The sequence below is a fragment of the Cricetulus griseus genome, chromosome 2 (assembly GCF_003668045.3).
Source record: "Cricetulus griseus strain 17A/GY chromosome 2, alternate assembly CriGri-PICRH-1.0, whole genome shotgun sequence".
Taxonomy (NCBI): Eukaryota; Metazoa; Chordata; class Mammalia; order Rodentia; family Cricetidae; genus Cricetulus; species Cricetulus griseus.
The window spans coordinates 413,546,839-413,567,618 of record NC_048595.1 but is presented as its reverse complement, the minus strand read 5'-3'; the positions used below and the strand labels follow the sequence as shown (position 1 = coordinate 413,567,618).

The window sequence follows — 20,780 nt, the reverse complement described above, 5'->3', positions numbered from 1 at the left end:
TTAGGTAAGATATATTAATAAGCAAGCAAATAAGTACGTTAAAGTCAATTTAAAAAAATAAAAAACAAACAAACACTGTTTTGGAGAGCTGGAAAGATGTCTGTTTCTGAGGACTGAGGATTGTTTTCTAGCACCCAGACGGGCCTCAGACTCACCGAGTGGCTGGAGATAACCTTGAACACTAGCTCCTCCATCTTTCCCCCTCCCTAGTGCTGAGTTTACAGGGATGTACCACCACACCCAATGCCGTGCTGGGGATTGAAGTTAGGCTCTGTCCATGCTAAGCAAGTTCTCTGCCAATTGAGTTGCATTTCCCACCCTAACAAACGTCTAAAAGAAAAACATTTCCAGGTTGCATTCCAGGAGGATCCAGCATGTGTTATTCCTTTGAGGCAGTGATTGTGAAAACCAGGCTTCCACTCAGTTTCATTGCCTGTGGTACAAGAGGAATTCAAAGACATGATGTCTCTGAATATATTTGTTGTAGTAGCTCACTGAGAAAAATGTGATTTAAAAAAGTTGTTTCAAAGAGCCTGGTGGTGGTGGCACACATCTTTAATCCCAGCAATCAGGAAGCAAAGGAAGGTGGATCTTTGTGAGTTTGAGGCCAGCCTGGTCTATATAATAAGTTCCAGGACAGCCATGGCCACACCAGGAAACCCTGTCATGTATGTATGCATGTATTTATGCATGTATGTATGTTTGTGGGTGTTTTGTCTACATGTGCATGCCTAGTACCTGCGGAGGCCAGAGAGGGCTTTGGATTCCCTGGCACTGGAGTTATAGACAGTTGTTAGCTACCATGTGGGTGCTGGGAATCAAACCCAGGTCCTCTGGAAGAGCAGCCAGTGCTCTTAACTAGAGAGCCACTTCTGTAGCCTTTGGGATTGGAGAGGGGGGTTGTAACTTGAAAATTTTGCCATTTTTCTCCATTTAAAACTATGCAAAATCACAAAATTATAATGTTGTCTAATGTATAAACTGTACAAGGTATAGTTTTAATTAAAAAGTATATATGTATGCATCTCTAGCATTTTCATGCAAACTCTCTCCAAGGGAACCTACCTCATTTAAGGCCTCAAAAACGTCCACAGATGACCTTTGAGAGTCTGCATTCACTTGCAGTCTCTTGCACTGTATTCTGTTCTTTTCTTTTCTGTTGTTTCGCTTTAAATAATGTTTCCTTGCCACTCACACACACAAAAGTATCACAAATATAAGTCCGGGAAAGTTAACATTTAACTGTCAATAAAACATGCTTGGGAGAATATAACATATGCAAGGACCAAGAGAAACAATCAACAATAAAGGAGATACAAGGACTTTTGCTTTAGATATGTAAGGCCTTAAACAGAAAGCTATGTTTAAGAAAATGGAAAGACAGGCCATGTTCAAAGCTTGCAAGTCAAGCACGATGGTGCACACTTACAAAGAGGTTGAAGCAGAAAGATCTGGAGTTCTGGGTTGTCCTCAGCTACACACAGAGTTTGAGACCAGCCTGGCCTAGGTCAATACATGAGACACACTCTCTATCTTTATCTTTGTCTCTGCCTCTCTTACTTTTTCTCTCTATACATACAGATACATACATACATACATATAAAATCTATAAAATAAAGAGCACAATTATTATCATAATATTCTATATATTCCACGCAATTCTAATGAAAACCCCACTAGGAATTTTTATGTAACTGGAAACACTGAGTCTAAAATGACATAAAATAATCAGAAAGGAATGAGTCAAAACATTCGCGTATGTATGGTATTCATGTGTATAAGGTGTGTGTTGCCAGAGGGTGGTGGAGGGGGAGATGCATAGAGCCAGGAGTCAGTATCTAGTGTCTTCCTTGATTGTTCATCAACTTATTTTTTAAGACAGGGCCTCACAGAACCTGAAGTTCTCTGATTCAGCTAGCCTAGCTGGCCAGCAAGTCCCCAGGACCCTCCTGTCTCAGCCTCCTCAACACTGAGGTTATAGACCTGCTATCATGCCAGGCCTTTGTTTTGTTTTGTTTTGTTTTGTTTTGTTTTGTTTTGCTTTGCTTTGTTTTGTTTTGTTTGTTTTTACATGGGTTCTGGGGATCTAAACTCACATTCTCATGTTAGTGTAGCAAGCACTTACCCACTAAGCCATCTCCCTGGCCTCTTAAGAGATTCTTGAAGGGTGAGACTTGTCCTATGGACTATCAATTATTATTATAAAGCTGCGGAAGTTAATACAAGAGTGAATAAATTGACCTCAGTGTGATAGAATAGAGAGCTTAGATACAGACCAGGCATTTATGGAAACTTGATATAGAAGAGATTTGACATGTTCACAGGACTTGTACAAGGTCAAGCCAGTAACTTATTGGCACAGAGAGAGCAGGGCTCATAAACCTCTGACCCTAGCTGAGGACCTAGTGACAGTTTATGGATGCCAGGGAAGGGAAAGTCAGTTTTCTTTAAGGGTGACCTTACTCCAGTGGACAGTACCACACCCATGAGTATATGGGCAGCATAAACAGGACGTGGTGAGTTAGTCAAAAACAGAGTACAGGAGTAAGGATCTGAGTGGTGGTAGGGGGAGAGTTAGGGATTGTACATGATTAAAATATACTGTATACACATATGAAATTCTCAAAGAATTAATAAAATGTCACATTTAATAAAGAAATTTGGCATGGCACGTAGCATAAGAAACTGGAATTAGACTACTGGTTAACATGGATTAAAGTCAGTATAGGAAGTAGAGGCCAGACATGGTAGCTCACACTTGTAATGTCAGATCTCAGAGAGCAAACTGGGAGGTTGATCAAGGTTACATAGCAGGCCTTGGTGCACGCCTTTAATCCCAGCCCTCTGGAGGCAGAGGCAGGCAGATCTCTGTGAATTCGAGGTCAGCCTGGTCTACAGAGCGAGTGCCAGACTCCAAAGCTACACAGAGAAACCCTGTCTCAACCCCCCCCCCCAAAAGGCCCTGCCAAAACAATTAATCAAACTAATCAATTAATTAATCAAATGTGAAAGAGAGTCTAAAGAGATGGCTCAATAGGTGAAAGAGTATTCTTCTCTTACAGAGAAACAGGGTTCAATTCTTAGCACCTTTGTTAGGTAGCTCACAACTGCCCATAATGCCAGTTCCAGGGGATCTGACGTCCTCCTGTGGCCTCCTCAGGTACCTTGATTCTTTATGTATACACCGAATCAAGTGTATATACATAGTTAGAATGCAATAAATCCCCAAAACTTAAGAAGAAACTAAAAACAAACTTTTAAAAGGATTTATTATAACATATCATCCTGATGTTAGGAAAAGACTTTTTAAAACAAGAACTAAAGAGGGGGAAGGCATGAAGAAAATATTAATAAAATCATCAATGTTAAAATTAAGAACTTTGTTCAAGGGCTGGCAAGATGGCTCAGTGAGTAAAGGTACTTGCTGCCAAGCCTACCAACCTAAACCCGTGTGGGTCCTTGGAACACACACAGTGGAAGGGGAAAGCAACTCCCACAAGTTGTTTGCTGAGCCCTACATACTCACTATGGCATGAGTGTTTACACGTGCAAGCACACATACTAAACAAACCAATCAATTACAATGTAATTTAGATTTTCTTAAAAGAAATTTGTTAAAAAAAGATGACATCAAGATAGGAAGACTAAAATCCTGTATTGGGAGAAGCCACTTGTAATACACATAATTGATAAACTACCTATTACTATCCAGCATATGTGATGAATATTCTTATCAACCAATCAAGACACAGATAGAGGAAGACAGAGAAACCAACAAGAAGTGAACAAATGTCAGGGAAAAACATGAATAACAAATAATCCAGAAAAAAAAAAAAAGGTCCAACCTTAACAGTATTAGGGAGTAAAAATTTAGGTGGGAATAAACATTTAGATGGCAACACGATTCTCCTTTACAGACTTGACTGGTGAATGAAGAGTTCTACACAGTGACATGAAGTTGGGTCAGAAGCCTGCAAGATGCTGTGATACAGTGCTGGCATACTGACTGTCATAACTCCTCTGGCAAACAATCGACACCATCTGTGAAGTAGAAAATCCATGTATTCTTTGGGACAGAACAAATATGCACAAGTATTCTAGAAAAATTAGAGTATAGTTGTGCACCCCTGTATTTACAGCACTTGAGGGTGGTGTTGGTGGGGGTGAAGGCAAGAGGATCAGAAGTTCAAGGCCATCCTCAGCTACATGAAACCTTGTCTCAAGAAACAAAAATAATCAAAAGACAACCTTAAATACAACCCTTAAATACAAACACTACTTCTGCTCAAATTAGCATAAACAAGGCAATAGATATAACTGAGGGGTAGATCCCTTACCTGGCACATGTGAGCCTCGGAGCTGGATTACAGCTCATCACCATAAGAAAAACAACAATAACAACAACACAAAAGTATAACAGAAGCAAAACCCTAATGAAACATCTGAGATGATGATTAACAGGAAATGGATGAGCCTTAGAAATCATTATATCAGGAGAGAAAACAAGCCACAGAAGACTGAATCCAATATAATACTATTTTTTACAAAGCTCAAAGGTAAGTCTGGCAAGATGACTAACCTGGTGATAACCTGTATTCGGTGTGGAGGACCCAGACGGTAGAAGGAGAGAACCAACTCCTACAAGTTGTCCTCTGACCTCATATTTGAGCTGCTGTACTCATCTCCTACCCCAAATGAATAAATGCAATTTTTAAAAATTATTTTTAGAAGATCAAAAGTAGGCAAAAATAAGATAGTTAAAAGAATTGTTAAGAATACAAACAAGCCGGGTGGTGGTGGCACACACCTTTAGTCCCAGCACTTGGGAGGCAGAGGCAGGCGGATCTCTGTGAGTTCAAGACCAGCCTGATCTACAGGAGCGAGTTCCAGGACAGCCTCCAAAGCCACAGAGAAACCCAGCCTTGAACACACGCACACACACACACACACACACACACACACACACACACACACACACACACCCTACCAAAAAAAAAGATTACAAACAAAATGGGAAACTATTTTTCTAAAGGGGAAAGGTGGTAAGGACTGCAAACTAAGATAAAGCTCAGGCAGAAGCCCCTTTGGTGGCGGGCAGGCTGGCAGGAAGGCACACACAACAGCAGAGCAGTGTCGACTGTGCTGTAGCCCTTGCATGGGCTACTGGGGCTGTGTGTTACATTTCTTAAGCTGGCCCAGTGTTCTAGGTGTGATGACACTGACATTTAGTGCTGGATAAATATTTTCCATGGGAGCTGTCTTTTGCAATACAGGATGTTAAGCAGCATCCCTACCCTACCACCAGCTGTGACAACAAAGATGTCTCCAGACATTACCAAATGTCCCCTGGGGGGTAAAATTGCTCCAATTGAGAATCACTGATCTAACTATATAAATTACATATATATATATATATATATATATTTGTTTTAAATATTCTGTAATAAAGTTTAAAATTGATGGGTAGAAGCTCCACTCCACCTGTGAAGCACAAGCAGGAGGCATCATTAAGAGCAGAGCGTACCTGAGCCTGCTGAAGGCCTTTGAAGCTGAGCCTGCAGAGCAGTGTAGGCTGACAGCCCCAGAGTAGCTGAGTAGCAGGTGACAGCTCTAGAAATGGCCCAGTATCGGGAGCCCATAACTGGTTGCACTGTGGGAGGGGAGATGTCATCATTCCCTAATTCTTTGAGAAATCTGAAAGTTTAACCCTGATTAAAAATTATCTGCTTAATTAAAATAAAATCTATTATTGTTCAGATACAGGACCCAGAGGATCTGAACCGGAGCTGAAAGCCTCCTCTCTGTGGATTAGCTTTCCTAGTTCCAGAAGGTGCTGTATAAGCTTCCAAGGGAAGGAAGTAACCCGCAGTCCTCCCCGGCTGTGATGCTGGTGGCCATAGCAATGACCAGCAGGACAAGCTATCCCTAAGAGTGCAGTAACAGCATGCATTTCTTAGCAGTAACCAACAGCTCTCTAATTGGACTTAAGACCTGCTGAACAGGAGGGAAATCATGCCCGGCACTGGAAACCTAGGCAACTACCAATGCTAGTGAGGTCATGGGTCTTAGAGGAGAGCTTACATCCTTATTTCATTAAACCAGCATAATTCTTAACTGCATTCCAAACACTTATCCTTATATTCATAAATAATCATAGCTCTCACCCCTCATCAAAGGAGGTTCTCTTTGCAAAAGACAGAAACCATTACAGCAACCACAACTGTAAACATGCAGAGAATATCTGGTCAGGGCACCTAGCCTCAGTGGATACACCTACAACACAACTCCTACACCTAAAGCTCAGGACACATGGAGAAAGAGGGAGCAGAAAGACTGTAAGAGCTAGAGAACCAGGAATTCTGCTATGAGACTGCCTCCTAGAAATGACAGGGAAGCTACACCTCATGACACTTCAATAATATGGCTGCCTAAACAAGACCTGACCTAGAATAACACCAACAGAATGCTAACATGGAAGGGGCAAATCTCATAGGGCCCCACTCCTAGACAAAGAACTACAATGAACTACAGGCAACCAAGGTATGCCGAGAACTAGAAAATTAGTCTTCCCCTGGGATTAGCTCCCTAATTGGTTATCCGGTACCAAGTGGTCAGCCCTGAAATCATATACACACAAGTAACACTAAATAGACTCAGAAGATAGTGCTTATATACTTGGGATCTATCTATCTATCTATCTATCTATCTATCTATCTATCTATCTATCTATCATCTATCTGCATGTTCTTACATATATTAAAGGATAAAAGTCCATGCATTTGTGAGTGAGGAGAAAGACATGAAAGATGTTGGAATGAGAAAAAGGAAGGGGGAAAGGAAGTAATTATATTTAAGAATTTTTAAAAATTTTCTGTTACCAGAATAAAAATAAAAATGTTATCTTGTCACATTCAAATCAAATAACAGCTGGACATTAAAAATAGCATTTTGAAGAAAAACCACTATTACTGATTTTAAAAAATAGAGCCCATGTTTATATAAAGCCTATTTTCTAAGGCCTTGAAAAAGGTCCATACATTTTATTACTGTTGAGAAGCTGGCTAGGCCTGTGAAGTCATCACATGTGTAACTGTGGTCCCCACACCACCGGGATAGCTCTAGCAGTAAGAGCAAAACAGCCGGGGCGGAGAGGACTTTGCAGAGGGCTCGTGGATAAAGGAGCCTGTTCCTAAGCCTGACAACTCCAGTTTGATTCCTCAGAACCCACATAGTGAAAGAGAACTGACTTACAATGTTGTCCTCCGATCTCCACACACCAATCCCCCAATTCATAAGTAAAATATAAGACCCACATAATGAGTCATTCCTGCTCTAAGATGACAAATATCTGAGAGTGCCCACTCACCACTGTATCCTAGTAATCCTTAAGCCTCCAGTTCTCAGGCTTGAATTGGTCCCATTCATCCTGTGATAGGGAGAGTGTATTACCCTTGTTTTAATATTAATTTTATTATGTGTGTATCTGTCTATCTGACTGCTTGCCTGTCTTCTTACCTGTCAAGTGAGACAGGTACTACAAAGCACCTCATGTTTCAATGTTTTAATACACAAATAACGATTATCCTTGTTAGAGTAATTGTCATAACTGAACACAGATGGTAAGGCAATCATCATGGGTATCTTTGTTTTGTTGGCATTAGTTCTTACCATATGTCTAGCTCAGAGGAGTACTCAGTGGCTCCCAGCAAGGCGTCAGGTGGCCGGTACCACAGTGTCACCACTTCTGAAGAGTACGTCTGGCTGGGAATGGACTTGGCTCGAGCAAGACCTGTCCAAAGAGGATAAGATAGCACTCATTACCCTGGGTCTTTTGGGGAGGCATGGTGACACACTGTATGGGGGAAAGCAAATGGCAGAGTAAACAACATTAAGGATAACATGCCACTGTGGATGCTCTCATCAGAAGCACTCAGCTATCTTGAGGTTTGCGTATATTGCACCAAGAAGATCTCTTAATTTGACCTGCGCTGTAACTAGACCAGGCAGCCAAGTGTGGTCAAGTGACTGAATTCTTGCTTACTTGGTATGAATAGAGGTGATGTTGAACTTCCAGGTCATGCCCTTAGTGGATGGGTTGTAGCTTCAGCTTCCCTCTGAGCTTGTAGTGACAACTACACCGAAGTATGCCACTGGGCAATGTCTGAAGGATGGTGGAGCCACATGACAGATGAAGACTGGATAAAGATGGTGGGCTACCATGACAACTCTGACTGCTCTGGTGAGTAAAGATTGTTTCTAGAACACCCTACCACTGTACTGTGGGTCTCTACAGCAGCAATAAAATAACTTGGTTCAAGATGAATATATCTCTTTTACATTTCTGTAGGACCTCCCTACCAGTGTAGTAGAAAAAGATTGTTGGTCCAAATTAGTTAATGTGGTAGACTCTGAGGTCATTTCCTCTCAAGTGCTCCTCTATAAAACAAGAGTACTATCGTGAGTCAGTAGCCCATCTTACAGAACAGCTGCACCCACAGTTGAGAAAAACCTTAACAAGAGGGGTTGTATTGTAGAGAGTTGGTGAATGGCTATCTGCTAAATGCACAAATATTGGGATGAGAGCCATCACCACAAAGCAATTTGATGCCATTTGACATCCTCTAACAAAGAAAATTGGCTTCTTATCTCACAAGAACCAGTGTGTCAGAGCTCGGGAGGTAGCCCAGTGGTAGAGTAATTTCCCAGCATGCACAAGGCCCTAGGTTCAATCTCCACTATCTAAAACAGAGAATAAAAAGATCAAACCAAACAACAATAAAATATTAGAACCAGTGTGTCATCCCAGTGTGGTAATGAATACTTGTAATTCCTGCCCTTGGGAGAGACAGCTAGGAGGATTGCTGCCAGTTCAAGGCCAGCCTGTCTACACAGTGGGTTCTAGGTCAACCAGGGCTACATGGAGAAACCCTGTCTCAAAAAAATTTCACTGAACATTTAGTACACACTAGGAATATATTGATAAGCAAAAACTCTCAACTACTTTCTAGTAAAGGAGAATAAAATCTAAAATCACATACAATTACATATGTGTGTATGTTTTGCTAAAAAGGGAAAGATACAGTTATAGGTGAAGTCTATTTCCTTTGCTAGGAACATAGTCAAGGTGATGTTGACATTTAAGGTTGCAGAACCAAGTATAATTTCTATTTATGTCAGAGTCCACGCTGCATTCTAGGGTCAGCTTCTCTATTCTTCCATCCTAGGATAGCCTTGATCTATTCTGACACAGTTGTCATTATCCACTTAGATATAGGGACATCTCCTAAGTACAGTCTTCTCTACAGACGTCACTACCTCAAAAGTGACAGTGGGACAATATGAAGGCCTATTTTAGGCTTCTGGCTAGATGTCTTGATGGAATTCTAAGAAACGTCCACACTCTCCCTCCCTCTTGCCTCCCATTTCCCGTATGTCAGTTTGACATCCACACACAGCATCGTGATCTTAGGCTCTAGTTTTCAAAGGCCAAGCCTAGTCAATGCTTCAAACAAACACATACAAAAGACTCATTGTGCATAGGCCAGAAGCAGACCTGAGAGGCAACTCACCAAAGTCAGCCAATTTGAGCTCTCCCAGGTGACTGATGAGCAAGTTCTGAGGTTTCAGGTCCCTGTGAAGAACATGCTGATGGTGGATGTATGCCAGGCCTCGCAGAAGTTGAAACATGAAAAGCTGGAAGAAATGAACACCATACCTAAGGACACTTGAACCACTGTGTGTTGATTTCGTCTCTAAATCAAAAACATTCCTCTAAAAGAATAGAGTGAAAGTGTCTCTTGAGAGATGAAAGAAAGATTTTTAGAATCATTCAGAAAGAGGGGAAAAGGTCAAGGGAATCAAGTAGACTACATCCCAAACAAAGGGATTCTGGCTTTTCCTGACATCTTGTTCCTTTGATACTGAAGGAATTGCCCTTCTTTTAAAACCTAAGTGAAGCCTTGAGGTCTCCTTAGGAGCATTTGCAATTGGTTTAGATATGAAAGATATAATTTTGACCCACAGATGAATGTGGCATGTCAGGTCAAAGTTGACCTGGAAATAATAGTTTAGAGTTATACTTGCTGTGTTTTTCCAGGCTCTGATATGAACTCTTTTAAATCGATTGATATCAGTAGAGCCAACTGGGAAATATATTTCAGATGCTATTAAGAAATAAAGGGGAGTGGTAAGATGGCTCAGTAGGTAGAGGCACTTTCTGTGTTAGCCTGGAATCCGACATTCAATACCCTGAGGATGAACTCCATGAAGTTGGCCTTCTACACACACACACACACACACACACACACACACACACACACACACACACACACACGATTTTTTGTTTATTTTTTAAGTCTGAGAAAAAGAAATAAAGGAATTATTGTCTTCATAACTTATTTTAAAACCCTAAATTCAAAGTGAAAACAAGGGAATTATCTAGTGTGTGTTAAAAGGGAAGACAGCAGGCTAGCTGAGGGAGAGACAGAGATTCTTAGTGGGTCAGCAGAATGCCTGAATGTAGACAGAATGTAGACATTGTGCACTAATTAGACACTTCTTGCTGCCCAGCCCCTCTTCTCTCTTCCTCCTCAGGATCGTAGGTGGAAAAGCCCAAGGGCATTTAAATATGGTATTTCACAGCATCTTAAAACTCTAACCTTACCAAACCTCACCACCCACTCACTCTTCCACCACCACCTCAAGCCAGGTTCTTCTTTCAACAGTTATAATAGAGCCAAATCTGAGGGTGCTTTGGAAATTAATGTCAAGCTAGATCTTGGGCTACTCCTTCCAGAGCAGCTTCCCATACCCCAGAGTGTGTGGGCAATGAAGTAATCCCATTAAGTTAGTGTTATTGGGCCAGACGTCTCTCAAAGCCAGAACTGGAATCTTAGCACTTGAGAGGTTGAGACAAGAAGATAACATGTTTGGAAGTTTGAGGGTAACCTGAGCTACGTAGTAAGACACTATCTTTAGAAAAAAGGACAAGGAACAGAGCAGAAAACAAAAGAAAAGGCATCAAGATAGATTACAGTGGCATCAACCAAGTCTGAGCAGGAAGGCCAAGATCCTCCTACTCCTGAAGTATCTATCCTTGAGGCTTGTTCTGTCAGGAATCAGAAACAAGGTGTTAGGGAGATGGCTAAGTCAGCAAAATGCTTACTGTGCAAGCATGAGGACCGGAGTCCAGAGCACCCAAACCCATGTGAAGGCTGGGGTGAGGCAGCACACACCTATAATGTCAGTGCTGGGCGGACAAAAACAGGAGGAAGCCTGGAGTTCACTGGCAAGCTAGTCTAGTCAAATCATGAGCTCCAGGTTCAGTGAGAAGCCCGATCTCAAAAAGCCTCACTGAGAGACCCTATCTCAGAAAGAAAAGAAAAGAAAAGAAAAGAAAAGAAAAGAATGGCCCCTATAGGCTCATATATTTGAATACTCAGTCATAGGGAGTGGCACAATTTGAACCGATTAAAAGGATTAGGAGGTGTGGCCTTGTTGGAAGAAGTGTGTTACCAGGGGTAGGCTTTGAGGTTTCAAAAGCCCATTCCAGGCACATCTCTCTGCTTGTGCATTAGGATATTCTCAGCTACTTCTCCAGCACTATGTCTGCCTGAATGCCACCATGCTCCCACTGTGATGATAGCGATCTAAACCTCTGAAACTGTAAGCCAGACCCTGTTAAATGCTTTCTTTTTTAAGTGTTGTCTTGGTTGTGGTGTCTCCTCACAGTGACTAAGATAGAGCGCAACTGAAGGAGACATTTGCCATCAACCTCTGTCCTCTACACATGCACACACATGTGCAAGTGCAAACACCATACACACACACACACACACACACACACACACACACACACACACACACGCACACACGCGCTTCTTGTCCGTTACAACATTCTTGAACGGACACTAGCTTTCTCCGGCTTCCTTGTAACCTTCATTGCTAAAAGGAAGGATTCAGCTGTGATCATCGCTTCCATGACCCCACTTCAGAACTGTCCCTTCTCCAACTTGAATTGTGTGTGTCCCTTACATTTTTATACCCCCCTCATCTCCCTCTGTCCCTCTATTTGTTGCCATCCACTGGACTCTCGGCCTACATTCACTGAAGACATGGGTTTCTGGATAACCTGTTCCTCACCATGTGCGTGTCAGAGAATAATTCTAGCCAAGCTTCTCAGCTCTCAATATCTGATTCTCCAGTCATCTTCAGCCATTAGCTTCCATGGTCACCGGCTGGATCCTATGGAACTGTTTGTCCTCTGAAATGCAAGCTCATATCCCTTTAAAAAGGCATATGCATATTTTTCCATTCATGTTTTCTGTTGTAGTCACAATGCCTCTCGCTATGGAATCCAATGGACAGCCCTCATTCCTTACCATTGCAGCAGTTGGCAATGTTGACCATACCTTCCTTTCTGAAGCACTCTCTGACCTAATTGTTTCCATCCACCAATCTCGCTGGCTGTTTGTTTATAGATGCCGCTTCTAATGATGAATGGCCTCAGGGCTCTGTTCTTGGCCTTCTCTCAGCATCTTTGTCACTACTCTCCACTGGCCATTTTTATCACTACTCTCCATTGACCATCTTATCTCTATTATGGCCACAGTCAACAACTATATTAGGATCATTTAAAAATCTTTACCTCCAAATCAAATGTCTCTTTTTACAAATGTGTGTGTGTGTGTGTGTGTGTGTGTGTGGTATGTGAAAAGCATGTGTGTACATGTGAGTACTTGGGTGTGCTCACCTGTGTGTGAATGTGCATGTGGAGGCCAGAGGATATTGACACCAGGTGTCTTTCTCTCTAGTTTATTATTTTTCTTTATTATGATTATACATGTATGCATGGTGTGTTTGTGTGTGTGTGTGTGTTTGTGTGTGTGTGTGTGTGTGTAGGCAGAGTTTCTCTGTGTCCCAGCAGTCACTTCACAATAACCACACTAAGCCTTATATTAATTATAAATGCTCAGTCAATAGCTCAGGCTTATTATTCTCTTACAACTAAACCCATTTCTATTTATCATGTACTGCCCCAAGGCTTGTGCCCTTTACCTCTGTTATATATGCATAACTCATTCTCTATCTGACTGGTGACTCTATCTGACTGGTGACTCCTCTGACTTTGCCATTCTTCATCTCATCATTCCCAGTTTGGCTTTTCTGCCTAACTTTATCCTGTTCTGCTATTGGTCAGGCAGTTTGTTTATTAAATGAAACACAGTGACAACTCTCCATAGCATATGAAAGGATTTTCTACACAGCATGTGTATCTGTGTGAGTGCATGTGCAAGCGTATGTGTGTGCACCTGTGTCTTTTAGGATGAAACCCTCAAGAGTCTGTTCTCTCCTCCACAGTGGGTGTCGGGATCAAACTCAGGTCCTCAGCTTGTGTGCCAAGTGTTTTTACCCACTGAGCCACCCCACCAGTCCCTCCACTTTGTCTTTTGAGACAAAGCCTCTCACTGAATCTGAACACCGTTGCTTTGGCTAGACTGGCTGGCCATCGAGCCCCAGGGACTCACTTGTCTCCAGTTCCCCAGCACTGGGGTTACAGATGCACACCACCATCCCTGGCTTTTAAGTGGCTGCTGGGGATCCGGACTGAGAGCCTCATGCCTCTTCGGCAAGTACTTTACCTACTAAATCATCTCCCCAGCCTCCAAATCTCCTTTTTGACTTTTAGACTCACATAGTCTAAACATCCCATAATGCTCTCACTCAGCAGGCTAAAATATAATTCACTATATCCATCCAAAATCCATTTTCTTCCTGTTCCTCCCTCACTGCCTTCCATCTTGTTATTCAAAGCCAGAAATATTCTTGCTGACTCCTCCTTCGCTCATCAATTTTGGCTAATTGATCACAGACCCAGCCTTTCCCAGCGTCAGCTCACATCTGTACACGGCTGTCCTAACCAGGCTCACTGTCAAGGCTGTAACCCAGCACTGAAGAGTCAGCAGAGGAAGAGGATTTCCAGTGTGGGGGTTGGAGGCAACGTAGAAGGTGAATGTCAAGTCAAGGGAATATAACATACACACAAAAGAGAAATTTCCGTCTCTGATTCACGTCCCACATAGTCATTTGAGTGAACTATTGAGAAAAAAATTTGAGTTGCTCCCTCCCTGCCTAATGCCATTAGATGACACCAATATACTTATGAAGATGTCACAGTGGAGTCCTTTATTTTGTATGCTAACAAAATAAGTAAATAAACAAACAAATAAATAAAAGCATCTGGTAAGTCCTTTATGGAGTAGCATGACACAGAAGAATCTTATGCTGTGACTTCTACTTAATCACACATTTAACTGCTTCTAATTCCATGAATTACAAATTCAAAATTTACTGATTAGATTCAGTTTGGGGGTGCCTTTCCTAGTACTTTCACAGCTGCTTCCACTTGGGGAGTCCATTCCTACCACTACCTTAGATTGGATAACATTTTGCCTTCATAGGAAACTACCCACCCATAAATTCTTCTACTTATTAATGGACTGCTAATACATTTACAATGTCTTTGCAGTCAAGAATATGCTTTTTAATGGTATTCATGGTGTTTGTTGAGGCAGGATACAAAGATAGGGACAATTATGGGGATATGAGCAGAGATAGGAACCCTCAATCTAGAGTTTAGTTGAAACCTCTTGTTGGCTGGAAGTCATGAGTTCCAGCACAATTAAGATTTGCTTACAGTCTTTTTCTCTATCCAACTGTATACCTGAAATTCTTTAGAAATGTCACCAGAAAGTTCATTTACAGTGCAAGGATATATCCCAACCATGCTGGAAACTTTAGTGGCTCCTGATTTGATCTCATAAAATTGTATTACTGTTCAAGATACCCCTAGAGCCATTTATCATCTCCATTATCATGAGAGAGAATGGAGATAGAGCTTTTAAAATCCTATATATGTGAGCAGTGGCGGTGCACGCCTTTAATTCCAGCACTCAGGAGGCAGAAGCAGGTGGATCTCTGAGTCTGAGGCCAGCCTGGTCTACAGAGCAAATTCCAGGGTTGCCAGGGCTACATACACACATTCACACGCCCATACATGCACACATACACACATCTTTCAATAAGCTCCAACACTGCTTCATGCTGGCTCAACCTGAAATTCTTTTCTGTGGCAAGACCAAGAACCTGGTTTCACCCAAGAGGCAGGCCCTAAAAGATGGGAGCTAGCCATGCTGCTAATGTCTCCAGCTGCACCACCTCTGACAGTTGTAATGCACTGGCCTATGTCCTTGAAATCGCTATGCACTCCTTCTCTTACCCCTGAGCACAAGAATCCTATCATGAGTCCTCCTGTCTGTGCCCATTCAATTATCTGCTCTCAATTTTTACTCCAAACCCCACGTGCCAGTGACCCTAAGACCTCTTTCAGCTCCTGGCCCCCCTCTTCAACCTCCTCACTCACCAACTCCTCATCTGCCTACTGCTCATTTCCCGGAGTGCAGTCCACCCCAAGTAGTTGCCTTGATTCTCCGCTTCCTCTCCAGGCCCTCTTCTCCCATTTTGGTCAGTTCAGCTATAATTCTGCTGGTTAATAAAGCTCAAAATCCATCGTGTTTGCCTCCCCCTCTCCTTTCCTCTTCATGCCCAGCTGGTCACCAAACCCTCCCTGAACTCTTATTGTGTGCCACACTCCTTTCCATTCCTGCATCTCTACCATACTCTAGGGCTTGGAGAGTCTTATCTGGATCCCTACACTATGGTCCTCCCAGCACCTCCACAACACTATGGATAATTCCAGAAACCCACCCAAGCTTAATCCTTGATGTACTGAACCAAATCCCAGCCATCCATCTCCTCGATGGGTTTGACAAGCACTGGGCTAATGCACATCAGAAGTTTCCAACTGGGATTTCTGACTCCGGCCTCTGCTTTCTTCTAAATGTTTTTCACACAATATATTTTGATCATATTAAATTTCCCCTGCCCCAACTCTGCCCCACAGTAAGAAACTTGCTGCCAAGCCTGGTGACCTGAGTCCAGTTCCCATGACCCATATGGTAAAAGGAGAAAACTGACTCCCACAAGTTGTTCTCTGACCTCCACACCTGTGCCATGGCAAGTATGTATTCCCACCACCACCACACACAAAATTAATAAACAAAATGTAATAAAAATAATTACACAAACAAGAAAGCACTTACTTCTTTGCATAGCTACAGGACCAGGTCTTACTTTTTACTAAAAATTTAAATTTAAAAAATTTTTATCTTATGAGTATGAATGTTTTGTCTGCATGCATGTCTGTGTACCACTTGCATGCAATGCCCACAGAGTCCAGAAGAGGATGGTAGACCCCGTAGAACTGGAGTTACAGATGGTTATGAGCCGCTATGTGGGTGCTAGGAACCAAACCCAGGTCCTCTGCAAGAGCAGTAAGTACTTTTAGACACTAAGACATATTTCCAGCCCCTTATTGAGCATGTTTTAAAAAAACAATATTACATTGTTTTTTTATTACAGTGTCTGAGGGCAGGAATTGTGTCTTTATACTTCTCAGCATTTCACAATCTGCTATGTGTGTTACTCGAGTTTTGAGGTTGGTTTTTCTCCAAGTGTTCTAGTTAATCATCCTCTCTGTATCTTTTGCAGTCCACACTCCCCTTAGCATCCTGCTTATTGGCACACAGTGACTGAGGCTAGACTCAGTCTAGAAGCCAGTACCGTCTCTTTAACTTCTTTTGTCAGTTTCTTCCACACCCTGTTCCACCCTCTTTCCACATGTCTGGTAGAACTCACATCCGAATCAACTGAAATGCCTGCTTTCTCTACTCTTCCATTGGAATTGTTAATACGACCGTTTTCAAGAAGGAAAGGTGGTGTAGCCAACCCAGAGGTGGCTCAGGGTTATGAGCACTGACTGCTCCTGCAGAGGATGGAAGTCGGGTTCCCAGATCCTGCATAGCAGCCTCCAACCATCTGTAATTCCAACACCAGGGGATCAAATTCCCTTTTTGGCTTCTGTAGGCAATTGTAATCACATACATACATACATACAATTTCAAAAATAATAAATCTGAGCTGGGTGGTGGTGGTGTATGCCTTTAATCCCAGCACTTGAGAGGCAGAGGCAGGCGATCTCTGTGAGACGAGCCTGATTTACAAGAGCTAGTTCCATGACAGGCTCCAAAGCTACACAGGGAAACCCTGTCTCAAAAAACCAAAATGATAATAATAATAATAATAATAATAATAATAATAATAATAATAATAATAATAAATCTTTTAAAACAATTATAAAAACCCCACAAAACATAGTCATGCAGACAATTTAATGTTTTGCTCTCATGAGGGCCCTTGACAGTACTACATGTTCTTTTTTTTTTTCTTTTCCTCTGTCTACTTTTCTTTCTCCCTCCCTCCCTCCCTCCCTTTCTGACCTCCCCAACCCTCTTCCTTCCTTCCTTCCTCTCTCTCTCTCTCTCTCTCTCTCTCTCTCTCTCTCTCTCTCTCTCTCTCTCCCTCTCTCTCTCTCTCTGGCGAGGAGACTAGCTTTCTAGGTCTTGATATATAGCCCAGGTTGGCCTTTGAGTTCAAAGTGTGTGTGTACACAAGTGTGTGTGTACACTTCCACAAAGCTCATCTCTGTCTAGTTCTCTAGCCTGTCTCCACACCACTATCTAATTTTTATTACTCTTCTTTATTGCTCCTTGTCCCCAAATCTTCTTCTTAAAGGTTTGCTTCTATGATCAGGCTATCTCTGCTTACCAAGTATTCTCCCAGAATTCCTTGTCCACATAACCAGGCACTGAACACTGTACTTCTAACTACCTTGTAAAGTCCAACTGCACTTTAAACTCATTCTAAATAACAATCACAACATTCTCACCATCGAATCAACATACCTCAAGGCAGCACTAAGTACTCCATATGTATTTCTTTAATAAATGAACACACAAGTACTTATTAGTTATAACGAACAACCCCATCAAATGCAACTCACATAGAGTTATTTTTAAGAGTGGATCATTTTGCTGATGCTGATAAGACCCTGGGGAGTAAGAAGTTTGAAATACAAGTGATATTCCATATATGAAATACATCACATATAGAATTGCAGCCAGCTAAGGGTTTATGATTTCTACTCGAATGAAGGAGAAAATGGGATTTAATCTCCTGTTTCATAGAACCTGCTGGGGTGGGCATTGTGAACTTCATCAGAGGCCACAGCAGCCTGCCATGATAAAGGTCTATTTTATGCTGGCCTCATTTCACTTCCCTCCCTTTGATATACTTATATTTAATTGGTCAATACAAACAAACGCACTGTTGAGTTAGGCTGCCCAGCTCCACATCTTGGTTTCTTGAGGAACAGTTTCTTTTCCTAGAGTATTCATGATGTCTGTCTTCTTTTGGTTTGCTTAGCTGTTGTTGTGAGACAGGATCTCACACCGTAGCCTACGTAATCTAGAACTCACTATGTAGACCAGGCTGGTCTTGAACTCACAATAATCCTTTGCCTCTGTCTCCAGAGCATTGGGATGAGGTGTAAGCAATCACATCCAGTCTATTATTGCACCATGGACTTCTCTCTGTGATCACTGTCTGTTTCCAGAAGCTTCTCTGTGGACAGGCCAGAGGAGAGCCTGACTCTCAAAGCACTCACCCTGACATTGTGAGGATGAAGGCCTCCGGGATGCTGAGACATGTACTGGGCCAGATCTGTGTGCTAAGCAGAACAGCAGGGAAAGAGGGCAGAAGTCAGTGGTGCTCGGACAGGATCTTAAATCATACCATGCACCCGAGGAGGTACAGCAAAAATAAGCATGTGTTAGACTAAAATGTAAAAGGGAAACAGCCAGATTTTTCTGGGACCCCATCCTTAAGGTCAGATAAAGTGGTCGACAGAGCCTGTTTCTTGGCACAGAGACACTCATCTGAGTGACTGGTTCTGAACACAGCAAAAGAAGCTTTCACTTTCCAAGTGTCCTTGAAGGTAGGTCAAGAACACTTACCTCAGGATTTCTTTCTGTTCGTTTAAATGTTTTTTTTTCCCCTTTCAAAAGTACAAATTGAGTTATTCTTTAGTAAGCTTGTATATGCCCGTTAAATATCTTGTGTTTTATATCTATCTGCTTAGACAATGATACAAATCAGGCTCTATTGGCAATTAAAATAGCCTTTAAAAAGTGCAAAATTTTATGAGAAAGCAGACGCAAAATCTTAGTTTATTACTGGTGGCAAGGGGAACAAGGCAGACAAAATCCAGGTTTAGACGTGCGACTCATTTCCGGCCAGAGCAGCAAGGCCCTGCTCAGCACTTCAGCGCCCCCTCATACCCTCCACATTATAATGAAAGTTTTATCGTGCCATGAAATATTAACAGACTCATTATACAAGCACCAGGCTTTCCCCCCATGTGCTGGAGAAGTCTAGAGAACTCACCATGTATTCAAATACGAATGTCAGAGTCTCTTTGGTGTGCACAATGTCATGCAAGAGGACAATGTTGGCATGCTTCAGACCCTTCAGGAGGGAGGCTAGAAAGATTTAAACAAGATGTTACATCAACCCCCAATCAAGAAAGCCCTCCTTTTAACCTAAGCAATCTTTATTTTTTTAAACATTTCAAATCAAGCGGTCTTGGGTTTTTACTGCTGGGAATGAATCTCTTCTGGACGACTATCTGAAATGACAAAGGACTTTTATTGTTTTAAAAATGGTGAACCGCCACCTCTCCACAGCCACCATCTCTGACAGGCTTAATGGTTGCAAACGGTGCTTCCGTTCTATCTAATCAATTTCCTCCAAGCAATTTGTGAGTGTCTCCGCCGGGACTCTCACCATTCCAGATGCAGAGCTATGGGAGCCTGGTCTCAGAGACACAAAGGCCATCGGAGATGCAGGAAACTGGCTGTCCCACCTCTTAGAGCAGGAGTTTCCAATAAGTGGCCAGGAGTTAACAGGCCAAGTCCAGCCAGAAGCCAAGGAGGCTGATAGATGTGGTTGGGGGGAGGGAAGGACAGGAGTGTGGGGTAAAGAGTGGTGGTAACCTATATGGCACAGAAGGGTTGCTGCTTCTTCTTCTTCTTCTTTTTCTTTCCTTTTATTTATTCTTTGTGTCCTTCACATCATGCATCTTGATCCCATTCATTTCCTGTCCCTTCATCTCCACCCTCTGCCCTTGCAACAGACCCAAATAAAATAAAGCCTAAGAGTAAAAAAGAAAAACGGAAAAATCAGTGTCATCATGGAAGCTGCAGGGTGACAACAGTGAGTCATGCAGTAAACCCTTTTGTTCACATATCTTTACTTGCAAGTGTTCATTGCGACACTTGCAATGGTCTGGTTCGAGGCCTCAGGTTACAGAAGAGCCTCTTGAGGGAATATTGCAGACCCCCTCTGTGGAAATGCAAACTTAAAAGAGAGCACTGAGCTTAAGCAGTGCTGGCAGCTGTCTCCTGCCAGTCAGTAACAGGTTATTGTTATGTTTCTAAAAGCAGATATTTACTTATTGTTTACTTATTTTAATGAATTAAAATTCTAGGGTCTTGCTTCAGGCATTTTACCAGTGGCCTGCCCTCATTGTTACCTCATGAAGGCACCCAATTAGAGAGGAGAGATTGACACAAAAGACCAGGAAAGGCTGTTTTTTGGGAGTTCCAGAGAGTTGGAAGGCCCACAACTTCAGAAGGAGGAAAACAGGGACAGGCATAGAGATGATAAGTCCAAGCATGAAGAAAATAGAATTCTTAAGACTAAAGTGATGCCTAGTACAAAGGATCATGACTGTAATGCCAGCATTCAGGAGACTGAGGCTGGAG

General features: G+C 42.2%; 1 protein-coding gene across 2 annotated transcripts in view; it reads right to left on the bottom strand.

Annotated features, from left to right (window-relative positions):
* Cdk15 (cyclin dependent kinase 15) overlaps positions 1–20,780 on the bottom strand; it is a 99,422-nt gene that overhangs the window by 57,110 nt on the left and 21,532 nt on the right. For both annotated transcript variants that reach the window (XM_027396989.2, XM_027396990.2), the window contains exons 5-8: positions 19,402–19,496; positions 18,623–18,685; positions 9,570–9,693; positions 7,669–7,789 (exon numbers count right to left, since the gene is read on the bottom strand). In XM_027396989.2, the coding sequence (XP_027252790.1) occupies positions 7,669–7,789; positions 9,570–9,693; positions 18,623–18,685; positions 19,402–19,496 (403 nt within the window). The remainder of the gene's footprint in view (positions 1–7,668; positions 7,790–9,569; positions 9,694–18,622; positions 18,686–19,401; positions 19,497–20,780) is intronic.